The sequence below is a fragment of the Sciurus carolinensis genome, chromosome 14, assembly GCF_902686445.1.
Source record: "Sciurus carolinensis chromosome 14, mSciCar1.2, whole genome shotgun sequence".
NCBI lineage: Eukaryota > Metazoa > Chordata > Mammalia > Rodentia > Sciuridae > Sciurus > Sciurus carolinensis.
The window spans coordinates 1,971,017-1,988,625 of NC_062226.1; the positions used below are offsets into that span (position 1 = coordinate 1,971,017).

Here is a 17,609-nt window from a genome sequence, read left to right on the forward strand (position 1 = left end):
CAGGGGGGCGCCCGTCTCCTGCAGTGTGCTCCCACTCCCTCCTCACCATGACGTACAGCCTCATTGCTGCCTGGGCGTCCTGGATCTGGAAGGAACACGACATGCCCAGTGGTGACGGTGTGACACACAGGGCCACCCACCATCAGTGAGCCTTGCAGGTCAGTCACTGTGCTGGGGATGTGCAGCCCAGCAAAGCACACACCTCACAGGAAACCTCTGCAGGACGGGGAAGGAGAAAACATGGAGTGGTCACCCACCCACCCTGCAGTTCTGTGACCCATCTACAGAAGAAAGGAGCCCCAGAGGGACGGGGCTAAGCACGCTGCCCTTCAGGTTCAGTGGACACCAGGGATGTAGAATAACAGTGGGCCGGTGGCTTGTCCCTGGGGCCCAAGAGCCTAGAGAGCTGCAGGTCACACTGAAGGTGAAGACCTGTCCTGCGTAGTTAGAGTCGCTGGGTCAGCAAGGCTGGTCGGAGGGCTGGGGGCCTGGGCCACCGACTACAGTTGGGAAGTACCTTGTCCCCAAGGTCCTCAATGTGGCAGTGTGCAGGTAGCAGGCTGGTTGAGAATGAACCAGTGGGGTCACTGGGGAGAGCCCTTGGAAGGCATGAAGCAGTTCTTGGGTCTCAGTTAACTGTTGCCAGAGTGTTGCTAGCAAGAGACCCCCTTCAGTTTCCTGTACTGGATGTGACCTCTGCTACAGGCTCCTGCCACTGAGGTATCATCTGCCGTGAGGCCTTTGCCAGAGCTGATGCCAGCACCATTGCCCTTGAGCTATAGACCCATGAGCTATTCCTTTTCTTCATAAAATACCCAGCCTTGGGAATTCCATTACACTAACAGAAAATGCATTAACACCACCTTCAAGAGACTGGTGAATTTTTTTTTCCAAATAATTACATATAGCATCTTTTTAAAATTAATTTTTTAAAAATTTGTTCTACCTAAAGCATCTTTAAGTGTTAATTAGCCCTGCCTCTCCTATGTCTGCTGTCAGGTGATGCATGCTTGAGTTTCAAAGTCAGGGATAGCCCCTAAACCCAAGGACTGTCACCTAGGAACACACTTACCGAACAGTGCTCTGCCTGCTGGACCCTGATGCCCAGGATTTTCTCAGAAAGTAATTTCAGAGATGGTCTTCCACTCTGCAAAGGAAAAGGAGAGGGCACAGTGGGCAGGGTGGGTGCCTCTGCCCAGGAGGGCGTGTCACCACTAGGAAGGAGGTGGCTGCTGAGCTCACCCAAGCAGCCTATAGCCTGCCCTTCACTGGGAGTGCCACAGGCATCAAGGGCTGCAGTCACCAGCCAGGACAGGCTGGTGACCTGCCACCCCCACAAGGCAATAAAGGAGGTGCCAACCTGGGGTATGGCTCAGTGGCAGAGCACTTTCCTAGCATGTGTAAGGCCTGGGGTTCCATCCCCGGCACTGGGGGAAGAAAGGAGTCAACATGTTCATTTCCATCCTAAGCCCCTGCTGCTTTCCTGGGGGACGCCAAGTCTCCCCTGACACCCTGTGGGGCCATGTGCTCCTACCCAGGGGCCTGCCATGGAGATCATCGTGCAGAGGACCCAAACTCTCTCTCACTTGTTTTCAAGGCTAGCAATGAACACTATACCTTTTCTTTTAGTGCTGGGGACAGAGCAAGGGTCATGCACAGGCTGGACAAGCTCTGCTACCGAGCCATGCCCCAGCCCCACTTGTTCTTTTTTGGGGGGTAAGGGGGATTGAACCCAGAGGCACTTAATCACTGAAACACACCACAGCCCTTTTTTATTTAGAGACAGGGCCTCACTAAGTTCCTGAAGCTGGCCTTGAACTTGTGAACTTGCAATTCTCCTGCCACCTCACCTAGTCCTGCTTATTCTTTTAAGATTCTTTTCAAAGGTTAAAATTAAAAAACAAAAACAATTTTAACCAGTAAGTCAGCTACCAGGGAGCAGAGTGAAAGCATCTGACAGAAGCCACACTCATTTTAAGTACCTTTACTTGACTCTTGAAAGGTCTGTATTTCTGGGTGTCCCGGATCTTTTTTTTTGGATGATCAAGAAACAGCACCTAGAAGAAAACAGTGATGAGCAGTTTCAAGATGCAGTGATGGAACCCCTTTTTCCCACCACCTTAACAAAAATCCAAGAATGAAGGAAGCAGGAGAAAGAGAGGAAACCAGGAACCAATTCCTACATTTGAGTTGGTTCTACACACCAGGAAACTAGAAATGAGATTTCAACAGCTCATCTCATGACCTCGGCCCAGTGTTCCCCACTAGTGACCCTCACATCACCTGTGGTAGTCTCTGAAGTTGATTCCACACACAAGTGGGAAAATGATCTTTTTTTTTTTTTTTTGATGCTGGGGATGTTCAAGCACTCAACCACTGAGCCACATCCCCAGTCCTTTTATTTACTCTTTATTTAAGATAAAGTCTCACTAAGTTACCGGAACTGGCCTCCAACTTGCAATCCTTCTGCCTCAGCCTCCCAAGTCACTGGCATTATGGGATGCTCCATTGCACCCAGCTCTTTTCTTAGCTTTCAACAGTTAAAAACATTTATTTTTTTAGTGTTTTGGTGCTGGGGATTGAACCCAGCCCTTGTATTCCTAAGCATGTGCTCTACCACTGACCTCTCCCCGAGCCCCAAAAATTCAAGAGAAAATTTAAACCACTACTAAGATTCCTATAAAGCCTGAGGCTGCTAGATATCCATGGGACACTGATCAGCTGCAGCACTGCACCCAGGAAGGACAACGTCCATTCTCTCTGCCCAGAGTTCTAAACTGCAGGACCCTAAGGAACGGAGGCTGAGGCCACATGCCTTAAGGTACCACCCATTTCCACTGAGTTGGCCCAATGCTGGCCACCTGGGAAGGAGGTGAATCCAGCTGGAATGACTGCTGGAGGAAGCCCCCATCCCTTCCTTTCCTGGGGCAGCTGAAGACACAGCAGGAAAGGGACAGGGCATCTGGGTCTGCAACAGGTGTCACACCTGGGAAAGTACTTGGGCTTACTGAGGCTCAGCAGCACAAGCCTCAGCTGTTCTGTAAAGGGTTAAATTAAACCCCCTCACAAAGAGTGTAGAGATGACACCAGGAAGCTGCTGCCTGGACCTCGGAACACCACACTGGATGCCTGTGCTCAGAGGCATCTCTCCTGCTAGGCAGCCCGTGCTCTTGTTTTCCCTTTGCTTCCAGTTTTTTAGCACAGGGGATTGAATCCAGGAGCACTTAACCACTGAGCCACATCCCCAACTCTCTATTTTTTGAGAGAGGGTCTTGCTAAGTTGCTGAGTCTGGCTTTGAACTTGCAACCCTCCTGCCTCAGCCTCTCAAGCTGCTGAGAATACAGGCATGTGCCACTACACCTAACTCCCTCTGCTTCCTTTGAATGGACCATTGGGGCGTTTGCCCACCAATGCATGCCCTACGCCCAGGATTCTGGGGAAAACTCAAGGCTAGACTTCTAGTGTCAGAGATGCTTGGTGGGTATAAACGGACACGTCAGAAGACAGCCAAGGGTGCCTGCTGTATAAACAAGTTTCCTGTGCAAGAGACCCTGGTCACAGGTACACAAGCAGTCATCAGGCCTTCCTCCAGGTAAGTCAGGTTTCTCTCGAAAGGTACCCTGTGTGGCCTGTGGCCAGAGCCCCTTCTTTCCCTTAGGGCAGGGCTGCCAGTCCCTCAGGCACTAGAGCCCCACTGTAGCTGGGGGTTATCAAAACAAGTGCCCAACAGCTCCTGACACTGTAAGAACTACACAAGTAGCATGTGCCACGAGTATTCCCAACATGGGGTCATGAAACAAATTTCAAAACAAGTCCCGTAACAATGCTTCTGGAGACAGACATGAAAATATAAGTGCTGCATACACGAGAGAGTGGGCCCAATGTCCCTAGGAGGTCTGAGCCCAGCACCTTTAAATCATTGTGAAGTGCGTGCCCCACCAGGATTCTGCCCTTGAGCATTTCTGCTACTTCCCTCTGCACAACCTCAAGCTCTTCTCCTGAAAATCAAAACAGACAAGTGAGTTTTGGCAATACAAACCATCGCCAGGGGTGCCCCCTGCCACCCCTGACCAGATGAAGTCAACAGGCCAGGTCACCAATGCCATGCAACTGGGGGTCCCAGAAGTACTGGTGGGCCTGAGGAGGCCATGAGGGACTGATGTGAGCAATCACCTTGGGCTCCCTCTACCTGCTGCCCTCCCCACAGTCTGCAGGCTCCTGTCTCAGTCCACAGAAGTGCATAGGCACCAAGATGCTCTAAGAGACACCTCACAGCACCGTTTCAGCTTGATCTGGTAACCAGGTGTCAGGGCTCCAGTGCTGTGATTTTCCAGGTGAAAAAAAGCAAGTCTGTACCATGGTCAGCAGAAGGTTTGCTGCCCTAGACCCTGGGCTCAGGAGGCAGCTCCACCAGCTCTCTCTTTGCAGACACCCCTTTGGGGACCACCCTACTCCCACTCCACTCACCAGAGCCCTCTCCCACCCTCACCTCCAGTCCCACCAGAAGTGTCATGGAACCATGCATCATCTGACTGCCCAACCCTGGTTGGAGCTGACCAGACCAGGAACTGAAACCAAGAGATGCTGGTCAGTCTAGGGTTCTGAGCAGTGGTAGGGCCATCTTGTTGGCCATGTGCACCAGGAGAAGCAGACAGGTAGTGTGCAGAAAGGCCACACAGCCCAGGTCAATGATGACCGTCAGGGTCCCTCCAGGTGGCAAGCCTCAGCCTCCCAGGTAATGCCTTCTACCACATCACATGCAGACTGTCCGCAGCTATATTCGGGGTTGGAGTGCTTCTGGTTGCCTTCCAGCCTTCCTGCTCCCTGCTCACCACCAGCTCATGACCCCTAACAAACCTTCCTATTTCTACCCCATTCTCAACAGGGAACAGTTATAGGGAACCTACTAGAATACATGACAGACCAGGCCTCTCACTGCTCATAACCTTCCCAGGGTTTCCCAAAGGGTCCCTCTGATCTGGCCCCCTGAGCCTATCCCCAAAGCTCCCAATGGCCTCCTTCCTGGTCCCCAACACTTCATCTCAGTCCCCACTGCACATAGCACAAAGCGATTCAAGAGCCGTCCTGTTCTTCAACCCAAGGGTGGAGACACCGAAAGCACAAGGAATAAAGGTCAGGGAAGCGGCAGGAACACACTGCTTCTAGTGGAAACGCAACTGCCCAGAAGCACAGGACACAGGGTGCTGAGCATTCCTGGACAGAGAAGGGCAGAGGCAAAGAGGACAATGCAGGTGCTATTCCCCAATGCTCCTGCACTGCGGATGCCATACCCTGCTTGAGCTTCTCAGGCCGAATCCCACTGACCGCTGTCCTGTAGTCTGTCACGGGCTCGGTGGGCTTCACGTACTTGTCATAAACGCACTTCCCATACTGGTTCACGAGGGACACGCGGGCCACGATGCTCTCCTCCCCCTTGGGGCCCACGCCCACCATCTCACAATCCAGGGCCAAGGCTCTCGTCAGGCTGAGGGAACCAGAGGCTCAAGTGTAATAGGCCCTGCAGGCCCACAATGCAGGTCAGACCCCGAGGGAGCCTGGTTAGGCCCTGTGTTGCTGCTGCGCACCTACGGGACATGCCGTGCCCTGCCGGTTCTCAGCAGGGTCCTGGGTGGCGCCTGCCCCATTCAACCAGAGGAGGGGACCCTCTTCCCTGAAGAGCCTGTGCCCCAGAAGGCTGGAAATCCCCAACTGCCCGGCCCGGAGCCCCGCATACCCATTGAAGGCCTGCTCCTTCACCAGGGTAGTGCCACTCTCGCTCTGGCCCAGCTGTCTCCTTGCTATTCTGGCTGCCTCTGGACCTATGGCAGCTTCGATATCTGCTGGGTCAACATCATCAAACCAGATGTCTTCCCTAAAAGGCAAAGACAAGAGCAGCTGACCACCAGAAGGGTCTGGCTGTCAGGGCAAGACTCAGGGCGCAGGCGGGCTGAAGCACCATGGGGACTGTTCCTCCCACGAGCTCCTGGCTATGACTGCTGTTTAAATCATCTTGACACTTTCCTTCCAGTACTTTTCTTTTAATGAGCAAATATGCTCACTACCCAGGATTCAGGAAGCGGATAACCCAAGAAACATCACACAGAAACATGCAGTGCCCCAGTAGCAGGATGATGGCTGCTGTTTTCTTTCTAATTACACAAGAGGCTCACCATCAAATGACCAGGACACACAGATGGGCACCAGGACAGAGTGCACTTAGACCACCACCGAGGTCTCCCCATGTGTCTGCCTGCTGCACTCCAGTCCACGGGCTCTGCTTCAACACCATCCCTTAGAAAGGCTCCTACTGACTCCACTGGACACCTGCTCCTCTTCCTGTGTGCCCGTCCCCTTCTCCCTTACTTGGTCCACCCTGAGCATACTCTAGTTACTAAAGGGCCTGTGTCCTCTGCTTACTATCCACCTCCAGGGGGAAGGGCCTTGCTGACCCTCCACTGAAGGCAGCCTCCACTGTAGGGCAACACAGAAGCACCCCACCCTGCCTTCCTTTGACGCTCAGCACTCAGAAAACACCAAGCCAGCCTCTGACTCACAAACATGACCCCTCCATTGACCACCACAGTGCTTACTGAGTGGTCACCAGGCAATGAGCCAAACATGCTGCACCTTAGTCTCCTTGGACTCCACAGATGGCCACACAGAGGCAAGGGGAGGCCAGGAGTCCGCCCATGCCATCCTACAGGCGAGAAGTAGGAATGGGCTTTGTAGGCAGGTCTGCCTGGCTCCATACTCCCTCCCACTACAGGTCTTTGCTGGTGTTTACTAAGCACAGAGCTCCATCCTAGACCCTAGAGACATGGAGGTGACCCTGAAACAAGTTCTGCCTTCCTAACACCTACTCTGGGGAAGAGGTAAGAAGCAGGTAAACAGGAAACAATGCAGGCATCAGATTAAGGTGGTGGGGGCGGTGGGGGCACCTGGCCCGTGGCCTCTGTCCCTAAGGAGAGGGGCCTCAGCACCCCTGTCCTCAGTAGACAGAGCCAGGCATGCTTGCAGCATGAGGGCAGAGGGCCTGCACCACAATAGCACACAGCACGCCAGTCCTTACTCAGTGGGCAGGGCTGGAGCCAAGGCCAGAGCTGCTTCCTTAGTTTTCCACTTCTTATGCTTGATGTCCTCTTGTTTCAAAGAAATGTCACCATTTGTCCTTTTCTTGGCTCCTTTCTTATGCTCTGCTCTGTAGGCCTTGGTGGGAGGTACTGGCATCATCCTGTCCCTCCTAGATCCAGAGGGAACAGAGGCCCATGGGGACTCCTGGTCTTTTTTTGTTGGCATCTCATCTCCCTTTATTTTCGATGAGGTCTCTTTTCTGTTCTGTTGGTTAATGTGGGGCTGCTTTTTGGGATCCGTCTGAGACACAACAGGCTTTCCTGGAGCTTGTGATGTTTGCTTCAGTAGCTAATAGGACCCAAAATAAAATAGAAGCCACATTTGAATTTGGAAATTACATACACCATATTGAAAAATGTGTTCATGTGTACATGCACATATAAACGCATGTCCATTATATCTATACATGCTGTAGTCAGCATCACTGATCTGGCTCTTTGAATGGTTTGGAAAAGCCTTTTTCCATCCTTGCCTAAGTCACTAGGGGAGGACTGCCTCTTTCTTTGCTTCTCTTATGATAATGCATAATTTTATACCTCCTCCTTCAGTCCTACAAAACTTCAAGCTAACAGTCTATATTTTAAGAACCTGCTGAGCAACTAACCACTACGGAACGTTTCACTGAGTCTAGGGAGAGGAGACAGGCAGTTTTTTTCACTTGAATTAATTTGGAGTTGATTTTAGGGTTACTTCCTGTGTGGCTCTGGTCAACACTTCCCTTACACCATCTCTGGGTTTGCTACCGCTCAGGGCCTCAGGAAAACAGAGGCCACATTCAATGAAAAGAAAAGGTCCTGTCAGACAGAGGACAGCTGATGATTGCTGAGATCCACACCTCTGATCTTATTTTGGTGGAGGTGCTCTGAGGACTTGGAGCCTAATTTCCTCTTGTACTCAAATCCCTGCTGGGCTGTTCTCTTCAGAAACCTGTGCTCAGGAAACTATACAGAACCCTGGGGTTGCCCACCAGCCTGTAACTGACTGGTCCTTAGTGGCAAGAGAAAAACGATTCGGGACACTCATGTTAAGATACCAGGCAGAGTTTGGGGGTTCAAGAAGTTCTTTGTCCTTTCCCTCTTGTTCACTGAGCCTCCATGACATATAAGCCAGAAAACTGAAGGTTGGCTGCAGCGAAGAGCTCAAACTCAGGTAAGAATGGGTGACTGCCTCCCAGCCCTGCCATTTACTAGCCGTGTGACCTCAGGCCAAGTTCCTTCAGCTCTGTGTGCCTCCACTTCCCCGCCTGGGAGAAGGCACTGGGCAGCGGCTAACTCTAAGTGGGGTACGGGACTTTAAGTGGAGCAAGGGCAACCCTCACAGTCCGTCGGTCGGCCTGCCCGGGTGAGGCCCAGCGCCCAGCTCCCGCCGCCCCGGCCCGCCTCACCTCCCTCAGCGCCTTCCAGTTTTGAGAGTAGTCTTCGGGGGCCGTGGGCGGCCGCCCCGCGGCCACTCTGCGGGCGCCTCCCGGCGCGCTGCTCCCTTCTCGCGCCTTGCTCTTCCAAAACCTCTTCTTGCTTCTCTTCCGCGCGGGCTTCTCGCCAGGTCCCGGCTGAGCGGCGAGGACGCTCGCCGCGCGCTTGGAGGCGGTCGCCTTCGCCTTCATCCCGGAGCGACCAGCGCGCTGCAGCGGCGCAGCGACCTACAGGCTGACGAGCGCGGGACCCGCGGGGAAAAGGCCCCGCGAGCGACCCCGGAAGCGACGCCGCACGGCCCGCAGGCCTCCACAGCGCGCTCTAGCGCCCGGAAGTGCTCTTCCCTTAGCGACTCGCTCGAAACCGGGTGTGCGCCTTTGGTTCCGCACGGCCGGCAGCGGGCGGGACCATTCTCTTGCCCGGAAACAGGGCCGGCGCCCTGGCAAGCGGCGCCCCGGGTCGGGGACCTAGGATCGGGTTAGGGTGAGCCTGGGGTTCCTCTGAGGTCCTGGGCGGGGATGAGAAACGCGGGCGCGGGAAGGGATGGGGGACCGCCTTTGGCGTAACACCGCCTCGGAGCGGCCGGAAGCGGGCGAGCGAGTGCCGCACGGGCGTGGGGAGACTGAGGCGCGCGGGTCCGAGCTCACGCGTACCCCAGACCTGGGGCTGCGGGCGCGGCCCGCGGGCCCGGTCATCTTAACAGCGCGAGAGGACTACGGTGGCGAGCACGACGTCGCCAGCACGCCGGCTCGGCCCTGGCGGTGCCTGCGCAGCTCGACTCCGGGGCTCCGGGGGACGGGCCCCGCGGAGCTGCCGCCGCGGCCGGGGAGAGGTCGGGAGGGGCGGGTGCTGCGGCCGGCCGGCCGGTCAGTGTTGTGTTCCTGTGCTAGCAAGGAGGAGCGGGACTGCCGCCCCGGAGGCCGCGGTTCCGCGCGCACACTCCGTGTCCCGGCTGCCCCTGTACTCCTCGCGTCGACTTGGGAGGCAGCCGTCTCTGAGATGCCATCCCCGAGTCGGAGTGGCCCCGTTCCCGTGGTGGGGCTGTACCAGGAACAGATAACTGCCTAGAAAGCGCGAAAAGGGTGGCCCTGCCCCCCACCCCGAGTTTCGGGAAGGGACAGAAACGTTCATTTAAGGATAAGTCTCAGTGGCGGAGCAGCAAGGGCTTTATTCAAAGCATAAAAAGGACCACTGCTGTTTTTGGGGGAACCCCAGAGGGAGGCAGGCCCCAACCCAGCTGTGGTGTCCCCAGAGGGAGGTGGACCCTGATTCAGGCCATGTGAGTCCTTGACACTGTTCCAGAAAAGGATTTAAGGACAGGTCAAAGTGAGGCATACAGTGATTTTATTGTGAGACAGCAAGAAGTACACACCCAGATGGTAAGAGTACCAGTTTTGGAGAGAAGCAGGGCTAGCTAGCCTCATCTGAGCGGGGCGTGTTATACATGTGACATCTATGCAGACAACCTAAGAAGGTATCTGCAGTCCTCCTTTGTGTTTGGTAGCTGCATATTAATTATTGCTGTTAATTGGGTGCTAATACCACCCAAGAGGGAAGAGGAGAAGCCATAATGCTTTCTGCTCCAGAAATATTCAGAGTCAAATTGATAGGAAAATAGGTTTTATTCAAAACCATCTTTGAAGAAAGAAGAAAAAATTAGTTTCAAAGGTTCTATCTTCGAAGTCCCTGAAAATTAGAACTTTTAAGGGAAAAGAGGCAGGGAAGTGCTAAAAGGCAGGACATATATGTAGGTCAGTCAGCCAACCTTAGGCCTGGTGGCCATCCCCACTCCCACCTCTCTGGACTGGGTGGAGGGGTGCACCCTCCACTCTCAGCACGAGGAAGCCATTCTCAATTTCAGGTGGGAGTCCTAAATTCAGTTTCATTACCTACTAGGGATCGTTTTCTTCTGTTTTTGATGAAAAATCTGTGCTCATTTTCCTAGAGGGCATTCATCGTTCTATCTTGTGAATTTAAACAGCACTGCGTTGGTGTAACATTCAGAGCTAATTGAGAGCATAACATGTGAATGAAGACATCAGATTCTAGTAGTATAAATCACAGAAATATCTACTTGCTGAGTAGAAGTATTCGGGACCTGTTTTTCTTTCTCCCTGTATTAAGGGTGCATGATAAACATACATAATAATGGATTCATTGTGACATACTTGTATATAACGTAGGATCTGTTTTTTCTTTAGGTCCAAGTCAGGAGAGAGGTTACTAATGGATCTGTGGATAAGGGCTGACCACTTAATAGTATTATTTGTGATCAAAGTACATGGAAGAAGCATTTAAGTCTGAACTTTTAAACCATGGGCGAACAGCAGGAACACATGGTAGAGGAGGCTGCTCACTTGGTGGGAAAGGGACCCCAGGATCTCAATACCGCCTTCCTGGACACACGTCCAATGATCTAATTCTCCCCACTAGACTCCACCTCCCAAAGGCTTCACCACCTCCCCGTAGTGCCATGGGCTGGGGACCGTGCCTTACCTTGACCTTAGGGGACATTCAAGATCCAGACCATAATGGAGGGCTGGAGGGGTGAGGGGCATGAAGAATGTTTCTGAGCATGTTACAAGACCTTCCCAGGAGGTGCAGTGGGGCTGCTAGGTTGGTTTGCAAGGGTGACTGCAGAGACATGGGGCCATGTACCTGGCCAAGAACCTGCTCTGTGACTCTCCCCATGGGGCACAAGTGCAGACTAGGCAGGGAGTTGGGGCACAAGGGTGTAGATATCCATAAAGGAGCAGTGCAGGGAAGGCCACAGTCTTTCCTGGGTAAAGAGGACAGGCACTTGGGAGGGAGTGTGGGAAACAGGTGTGGGTGGGAGAGACCAGCTACCAGGGCCAGAGCTGAGATGCCTTTGGTGCAGCCTCTGGTCAGCTGGGAGGTGACCTCCAGGGAACCATCCAAGGCCCGGCATTCTGCATGAGCCCCCGTTTCCAGTGCCCTGGACCAGAGCTCCCTCTCCAGACTGGACCATGGAGCCAGCCCCCTCCCAGGTGGCCAGATGGGCATATCTGGGTGGTTCTGGTGCAGAACCAGGTTGGGGTCTGTCCCAGAGCAAGGCCAGGTTGCAGCAGGAGGAGCTGCAGGTTGCCCATCCCACTGCCCTGCCTGGGAGGAAGCTCCCTAGAGTCCCGCCCAGCCAGCCAGCCAGCCAGAGGAGCCTGACAAGTCCATACTGACCAGATTCCGTCACCAGGGGCCCTCTCCTGCCACAGGAGACTTTCCTGAGGATGAGCCAGCTCCATCCCCGGGTGAGATGCCAGCCTCTGTACACAGCCAGCACCAGGGGAGTCCTTGCTGGCGTCTTCTTCGTCCTGGGCTGCTGGGGACTCTCCGATTTCCAGCAGGTGGGTCATGGCAGGAGCTGGGTGTTCAGTCACCTAGGGGAGGGGACTGCCAAACAACTCTGAGACTGTGTAGACATGGTCTTTCAGCTGACTGTGTCCGCTTCAGGGGTGCACTGGGTGGAGGAACCCGAGCTTGGTGTTTGACGGGTGAAAGGGGCTCACTGAAGAGGGAATTGGTCTCTCCCAGTGAAGGTGACAGACACGTTTGTTCCCCCAGACTCTAAGGGTGGCCCTTCTCTGCCTCTCTCCACCCAGCCAGCCCCTGCTTTCCCTCACCTTGCCTCTGATTTGTCCTCTTCTCGGTCGGTCCTCCTTGCCCCTTCTTCCTCTTTCTGTCTTGCAGAATTTTCTTCAGGCTCTGGAGCCGGAGGACCTGGCTTCCTACTTTGGCCCCAGTGCTACCTTTGAAGTTTCCTGCCCTGGTGTCCTCTTAGCCAGAGGAGTTTCTCAGGACCTGGGTGGGGTACCTCCCCACTAAGTCAGTTTTTCCAGGGCTTTTGATGGTGCAGGAGGGAGGCAGGCAGAGAAGCTGCATCTCCCCTGTTCATTAACTGTTACTTCCTGCCAACTTGATAAAAACTGCTCTGGGTGTTCTGGATGAGTTGGGGTTCTGACCCCAGGCTTCTGTTAAACATCCCAAGGAAATGGTCATTAGCGGGCCAGTCCCTTCCACCCAGTTGCCCCTGATGGGCTGGCTCATTTTCGGGAACTTTGGTTTCTGGCCATGGATGTAAATATTTATTCCGTTTGTGGGAAACAAGGCAGGCACTGGACCAACTTCCTCCAGAGCCCGCCTGCCACCTCCTCATGCTGAGGTCTTTCCCCTGTCTAGCAGCCTCATGTCTCAGGGTACCAGTCCTCTGTCCTCTTTCCCGGTAGGACCATTGATGACTTCAATCTAAAGGCTGGTGTGGGCCAGATGTGGGTGGGCTAGTGGTCAGGGTGGAGCAATTAGGACAGCCTAATTGTGCCCTGGCTTCCCTGTGGTTTGCCTTGGGTCCAGCTGGAGGATTACTGGGGCAGAGGGTCTGCCCCAGATCTGCCCCTTCTGGGCCAGAATACTATTGCCTTGGGTCTGGTCTGTCTTGGTGGGGGACAGTGAGGCTGGTCTGACCTCCTGCTTTTCAGGGAGGCTGGAGGCTCCACATGGCATCTCCTTCCTCTTGGTGTCCGCTTCAGGGGTGCACTGGGTGGAGGAACCCGAGCTTGGTGTTTGACGGGTGAAAGGGGCTCACTGAAGAGGGAATTGGTCTCTCCCAGTGAAGGTGACAGACACGTTTGTTCCCCCAGACTCTAAGGGTGGTCCTCTTGGTAAGGCTCACGACATTGCTCATGAAACATCTGTTTCAAGGCCAAGACCAGTTTGCTGGGTACTGGTTCAGCCCCAGGGGAGCCCTGTGAGGGGAAGCAACTTGTCCACCGGTCCTTTAAATGGGGAGGGCAGGACTCACACCCAGGCCCGGCCTTCAGGCCTGTGTGCCTTCTGACTCACCCTCACCAAAGCTGGAGGACCTGGATGGGTGAGCAGGAATTGGTGAAGCAGCTCCTGTCTCCACAGTGCCCCTGTTCACAGTAGCCTCACTCACCTGTGGCTGTGGGGATAGGCTCAGGGGGCTGCCCTGCAGGGCCATGCTCTGCTCTCTGAGGCCCTGGAGAGTTCTTCACCTTCTCCTTCTGGCCTGAGCGGGGCCTCCTGGCCCCCTCCTTCATCAGTGAGTATGTGGTGAATGCCTCCCTGTGGCTACTGAGGAGACCCCCAGCCACTGCTTCATGGGAGGCCATGCCCTTCTGCCCCAGGACACAGTGGCCAGGGTCACATACTGCTGGGCCCACTTGGTGAGTAGGAGCTTGGGAGAGCATTGGGGACAGGGTGTGCTCAGGGTGTGGCTGGTGGACCCCAGCGTGCAAAGGGCCATCCCTAAATTCCCTGCCGTGAGGCTGAATGTCCTGATAGGACACTGCATCCCATCTTTGGCTAATGTCAAACCCCAGGGAGGGAGACAGGCTCAGAAAATGGGCCACCCATTTAGCCAGTGTCAGTCAGATGCAAACCCTGCTTTGTCAATGCCCAGGTTACTGAGAAAGACAAGAACCTGGGCTCTGAGTGCAGCTAAAAGCCCCACCACTCCTTACTCCTGCAGTTGGGCCTCAGCCACTCCACCTGAGCATGGTGCCTTGGCACCTGCCTGGTTTGTTATGAGGGCTGTGTCCCACGTGTCAGAATCGTAATCTGTCCATATACCAGCACCGTTTATACATTATGTACCCTAGTCCCTGAGTTGGGAGCCCCAGCCAGAGCCAGGACAGATGCCACTCAGGGTCAGCCTGTTGACAGACTCTCCTGGTCCCTTGAGATGCTTCCCTCCTCATGTCTGGGACCTCATCTGGGTCTTTTATGGGTCATGTGCATGAGCAGAGGTTCAAGTGTGGGCAGGGGGGCAGTGGCAGCATGTGGTGGACAAACCTGGTCTGGGAGAGCATGGCTTCCTACCTTCCATGTATGGGCTTGTGGATCTGGACTTGGAGAGGACTTAACCAATGCATGCCCAGAAGCCTTCTCCTGCAGGGGACATGGTGATCCTCCCAGGACAAGGGGTGCTCTGTGCTGGAGGTTGCTTTCTCTTCTGCAGGAGGTTGACAACTTGGTGGCTGCAGGCAGACTGTATGTCCAGCCAGTGAAGCGGCAGCAATGGGGGCTAGTGCCCCGCTGGAGCAGTGCCCAGCCCCACCCGATCCATAGGCCTGCAGTCTCAGAGTCTGTACAAGGTACAGCTGGGAAAGTGAGGTTTGGACATCACCAAAGATCGCTTAGGGGAGGGACTGGCTCTCCCAACACCATGGAGGCTCTGAAGAAAAATGTCCATCTATCACAGAGGCATCTTTAGGATTCAGGGGAGCACCCAGTGTGGGAGACGGTGCTGAGAGCATGTGGCCACCAGCTGTCTGTTTGGCAGACTGCCCGCCTTGAGTCACTCCTCCCAATTACAAAGTACATGCCCACCCCCTGGGAATGTCGGACTGAGATTTCCCACCTGGTGGTTCAGAGGTGGAATGTGGTGTGGCCACATGATGGCCCCAGGAGAGCCAGGGTCTGGTACCCACCAGACCAGGATGGGGGTACCATTTGTATCTGGGTTCAAGTAGGATGGAGTTGGGCTTTCACCCTCTTGGGGTGACCCTATTCTCCAATCTGTGCCCAAAGTGGGGTCCAAGAGGCAGAGTAGGGCTTTGGGCTTTGGATGGAACCTGAGTGGGGGGAGGGTACCTGGATGGGTGACTCAGTAGACAAGATGACCATGGACATTTCCTCCTGGGGCCTCACCCCCCCTGTGTGCCCCAGAAGGCCCGGTCACAGGGTGGTGGTCTGAAAAGTGGCCTCCAGCTCCTGAGAGCCATGCTCTCCAAGCTGCCAGCCCCTCTCCTGTCTGCTCCTCAGCACCTGCTCTCCAAAGCTTCACCTTCGGCCTTCCCTCCACTCTAGGCCGTCCTTCCCCTCACCTCCAGAGACATAAACGGGCTGCAGTGGGCCCGCTGCACCTGGAGCTGCTGGTGGCTGTGGGCCCTGACGTCCACCAGGCTCACCAGGAGGATACGGAGCGCTACGTGCTCACCAACCTCAACATTGTGAGTCCTCAGTGGAGGTGGCACTGGCCTGGTGGGATATGGGCTCAAGCCCTCTGGTGGGGCTCTGGGATGTCCCGGACTATGAGCCTCTGCACAGTGCCCCAATGCTGAACTCAGTGGGTTCAATGCAGGCTTAGACCTGAGGCTGGGTCAGCTGGGGGCCTGGGGCAGGGAGAGGCATGCTGCTGCCTTCCTCCTCCTCTCTCCCCCTCCCCAGCAGCAGAAGTGGGAGGTCTGAGAACCCCTCTCAGCATTTATTTCCTCCCAACATGTGGTTTTCTTTGTGTTAACTGGCCTTCCCGTAAGAGCATCTGACCGACTCACTGGACTGGCTTGTGCCGATAGATCACCCTCACCTGCCCTCTCTACAGGGCCCCTGGAGCCTGCTCTTCCCACCTCTCTTGTTTGTCCTCCAACAGGGGTCGGAATTGCTAAGGGACCCATCCCTGGGGGCTCAGTTCCGTGTGCACCTGGTGAAGCTGATTGTTCTCACAGAGGCCAAGGTAGGCACCAAAGTGGCTTTCTGCCCCAGGCTGAGCCTGAAGTGCAGTAGCATGGCCCTGTCTTCTGTCTTCCTGTGGATGCCCTGGACTGTGGTGCAGGACTGTCAGCCAGACAGACCTGGTCCCTCTCTGGCTGTCCCAGCACTCAGCTGTGGTGTGCACCTGTGCTTCCTGGAGCCTCACCTTCTCACCTGTAATGTGGGACAGCAATGGGCCTTTGGGAAGACCAGCTGGGAGGGGTATCCACAGCCTGCTCCATCCTTTAAAAAGCTGGTTGTGTTGTTGACCCCAGGACGCTCCCAACATCACAGCCAACATCACCTCATCGCTGCTGAATGTCTGTGAGTGGAGCCAGACCATCAACCCTGGGCATGCCGACCTGGTCCTCTACGTCACCAGGTAGCTGGGTTCCTCGGAGCCGTGCCTTCTGCCTGCCCTCTTCGCAGATGGCCTGGCTGCAGTGAGCACCATAGCCCACCTGGACTCTCTTTTCTTGCCCAGGTTTGACTTGGAGTTGCCTAATGGCAATCGGCAAGTTCGGGGGGTCACCCAGCTGGGGGGTGCCTGTTCCCCCTCCTGGAGCTGCCTCATCACAGAGGACACTGGCTTTGACCTGGGTGTTACCATTGCCCATGAGATTGGGCACAGGTATGTGCCCACTGGCTGGCCAGGGAGCTGGTTTGCCCCCCCACATGGAGGGTGTGGTCATGAGGGCACTGGGCGGGGCAGAGCCTGCCAGCAGGCGCCAACTCTGCTGACCCACTGGAGTAGAAAGGGTAGAGGTGAGACGGGAACATATGTTACTTCTTGATTACTGAATGATTAAAAGAACCCCCTCCCCAAAAGCAAAACAAACTTAGCAATTAGAAAATAAGTTTTCTCGGAAATTCAGTTTTAAAAAAAAAAAACAGGCTGTAAAAATTATTACAAGTCCCTTACTTACAGATCAAACCCAGGCCCTCACACAGGCAGGCACACATGATCTGTGTTGGCTGCATTGGGATCATGCTATACATTGCTTTGTTACTCTGCTTTTCAATGTGGAATACAGCCTAAATGTTTCTTCTAGGTTTCTTACATATTTTTTGTATGTACCACAAGTTATTTAAATAATCCCCTCTTGTTGGATATCTAGGGTGTTTTGGAATTTTTCTTGTTAGGCACATTATACATTCTTGTGGGCAAATCTTATTCCTATTAGTGTTTACCTAGGATAGTGGGTTTCTTTCTTTTGGGTTTAAAAAAAAATTATATGGAATAGTACAGAGACTTCTAAAGTGCTGTACTTGGAAGCCCCCTGCCCAGGAAGGGAAGGGACAGTTATGTCTTCTTGAACTCTTAGCTCTACTTCATGCTGTGCATTTCCACAGGCTGAACACACTCTGCAGCCAGTCCCAAGGAAGGAAGCCCCTGGCACCCACACACCCCCAAGACCCGCCCAAGTTCCCATCTGCTCTCTGCAGATCTGTAACATGTGGATCAGCCCCCCCACACGTGGTTACTTTTGGTATTTGTTAGCCAAAAGAGGTGCAAGACACCTTGCTGGGCCAGCACTTCCTCACTGCCTAGGAGGGCA

General features: G+C 54.4%; 2 protein-coding genes across 26 annotated transcripts in view; one reads left to right on the plus strand and one right to left on the minus strand.

The window, feature by feature from the left end:
- Rexo4 (REX4 homolog, 3'-5' exonuclease) overlaps positions 1-8,877 on the minus strand; it is a 19,027-nt gene extending 10,150 nt beyond the window's left edge. Inside the window, 8 exon segments of the mRNA XM_047524403.1 lie at positions 2-85; positions 1,073-1,147; positions 1,983-2,057; positions 3,911-3,999; positions 5,293-5,486; positions 5,736-5,873; positions 7,071-7,420; positions 8,517-8,877. Of these exon segments, the coding sequence (XP_047380359.1) occupies positions 2-85; positions 1,073-1,147; positions 1,983-2,057; positions 3,911-3,999; positions 5,293-5,486; positions 5,736-5,873; positions 7,071-7,420; positions 8,517-8,735 (1,224 nt within the window). The 5' untranslated portion in view covers positions 8,736-8,877.
- A 48-nt stretch (positions 8,878-8,925) lies between these two features.
- Positions 8,926-17,609, plus strand: part of Adamts13 (ADAM metallopeptidase with thrombospondin type 1 motif 13) — a 29,369-nt gene continuing 20,685 nt past the window's right edge. For 21 of the 25 annotated variants that reach the window (XR_007104923.1, XR_007104921.1, XR_007104922.1 and 18 more), the window contains exons 1-6: positions 11,779-11,906; positions 12,250-14,672; positions 15,388-15,530; positions 15,950-16,033; positions 16,326-16,432; positions 16,535-16,681. Coding sequence is in view for 22 of the 25 variants with exons in the window: in XM_047524371.1 (XP_047380327.1) it covers positions 14,261-14,672; positions 15,388-15,530; positions 15,950-16,033; positions 16,326-16,432; positions 16,535-16,681 (893 nt within the window). In the remaining 3 variants the exon portion in view is untranslated. Of the gene's footprint in view, positions 9,028-9,377; positions 11,907-12,249; positions 14,673-15,387; positions 15,531-15,949; positions 16,034-16,325; positions 16,433-16,534; positions 16,682-17,609 lie in introns of those variants that run through there. The other 4 variants (XM_047524378.1, XM_047524377.1, XM_047524376.1 and 1 more) reach the window with 4 other exon arrangements.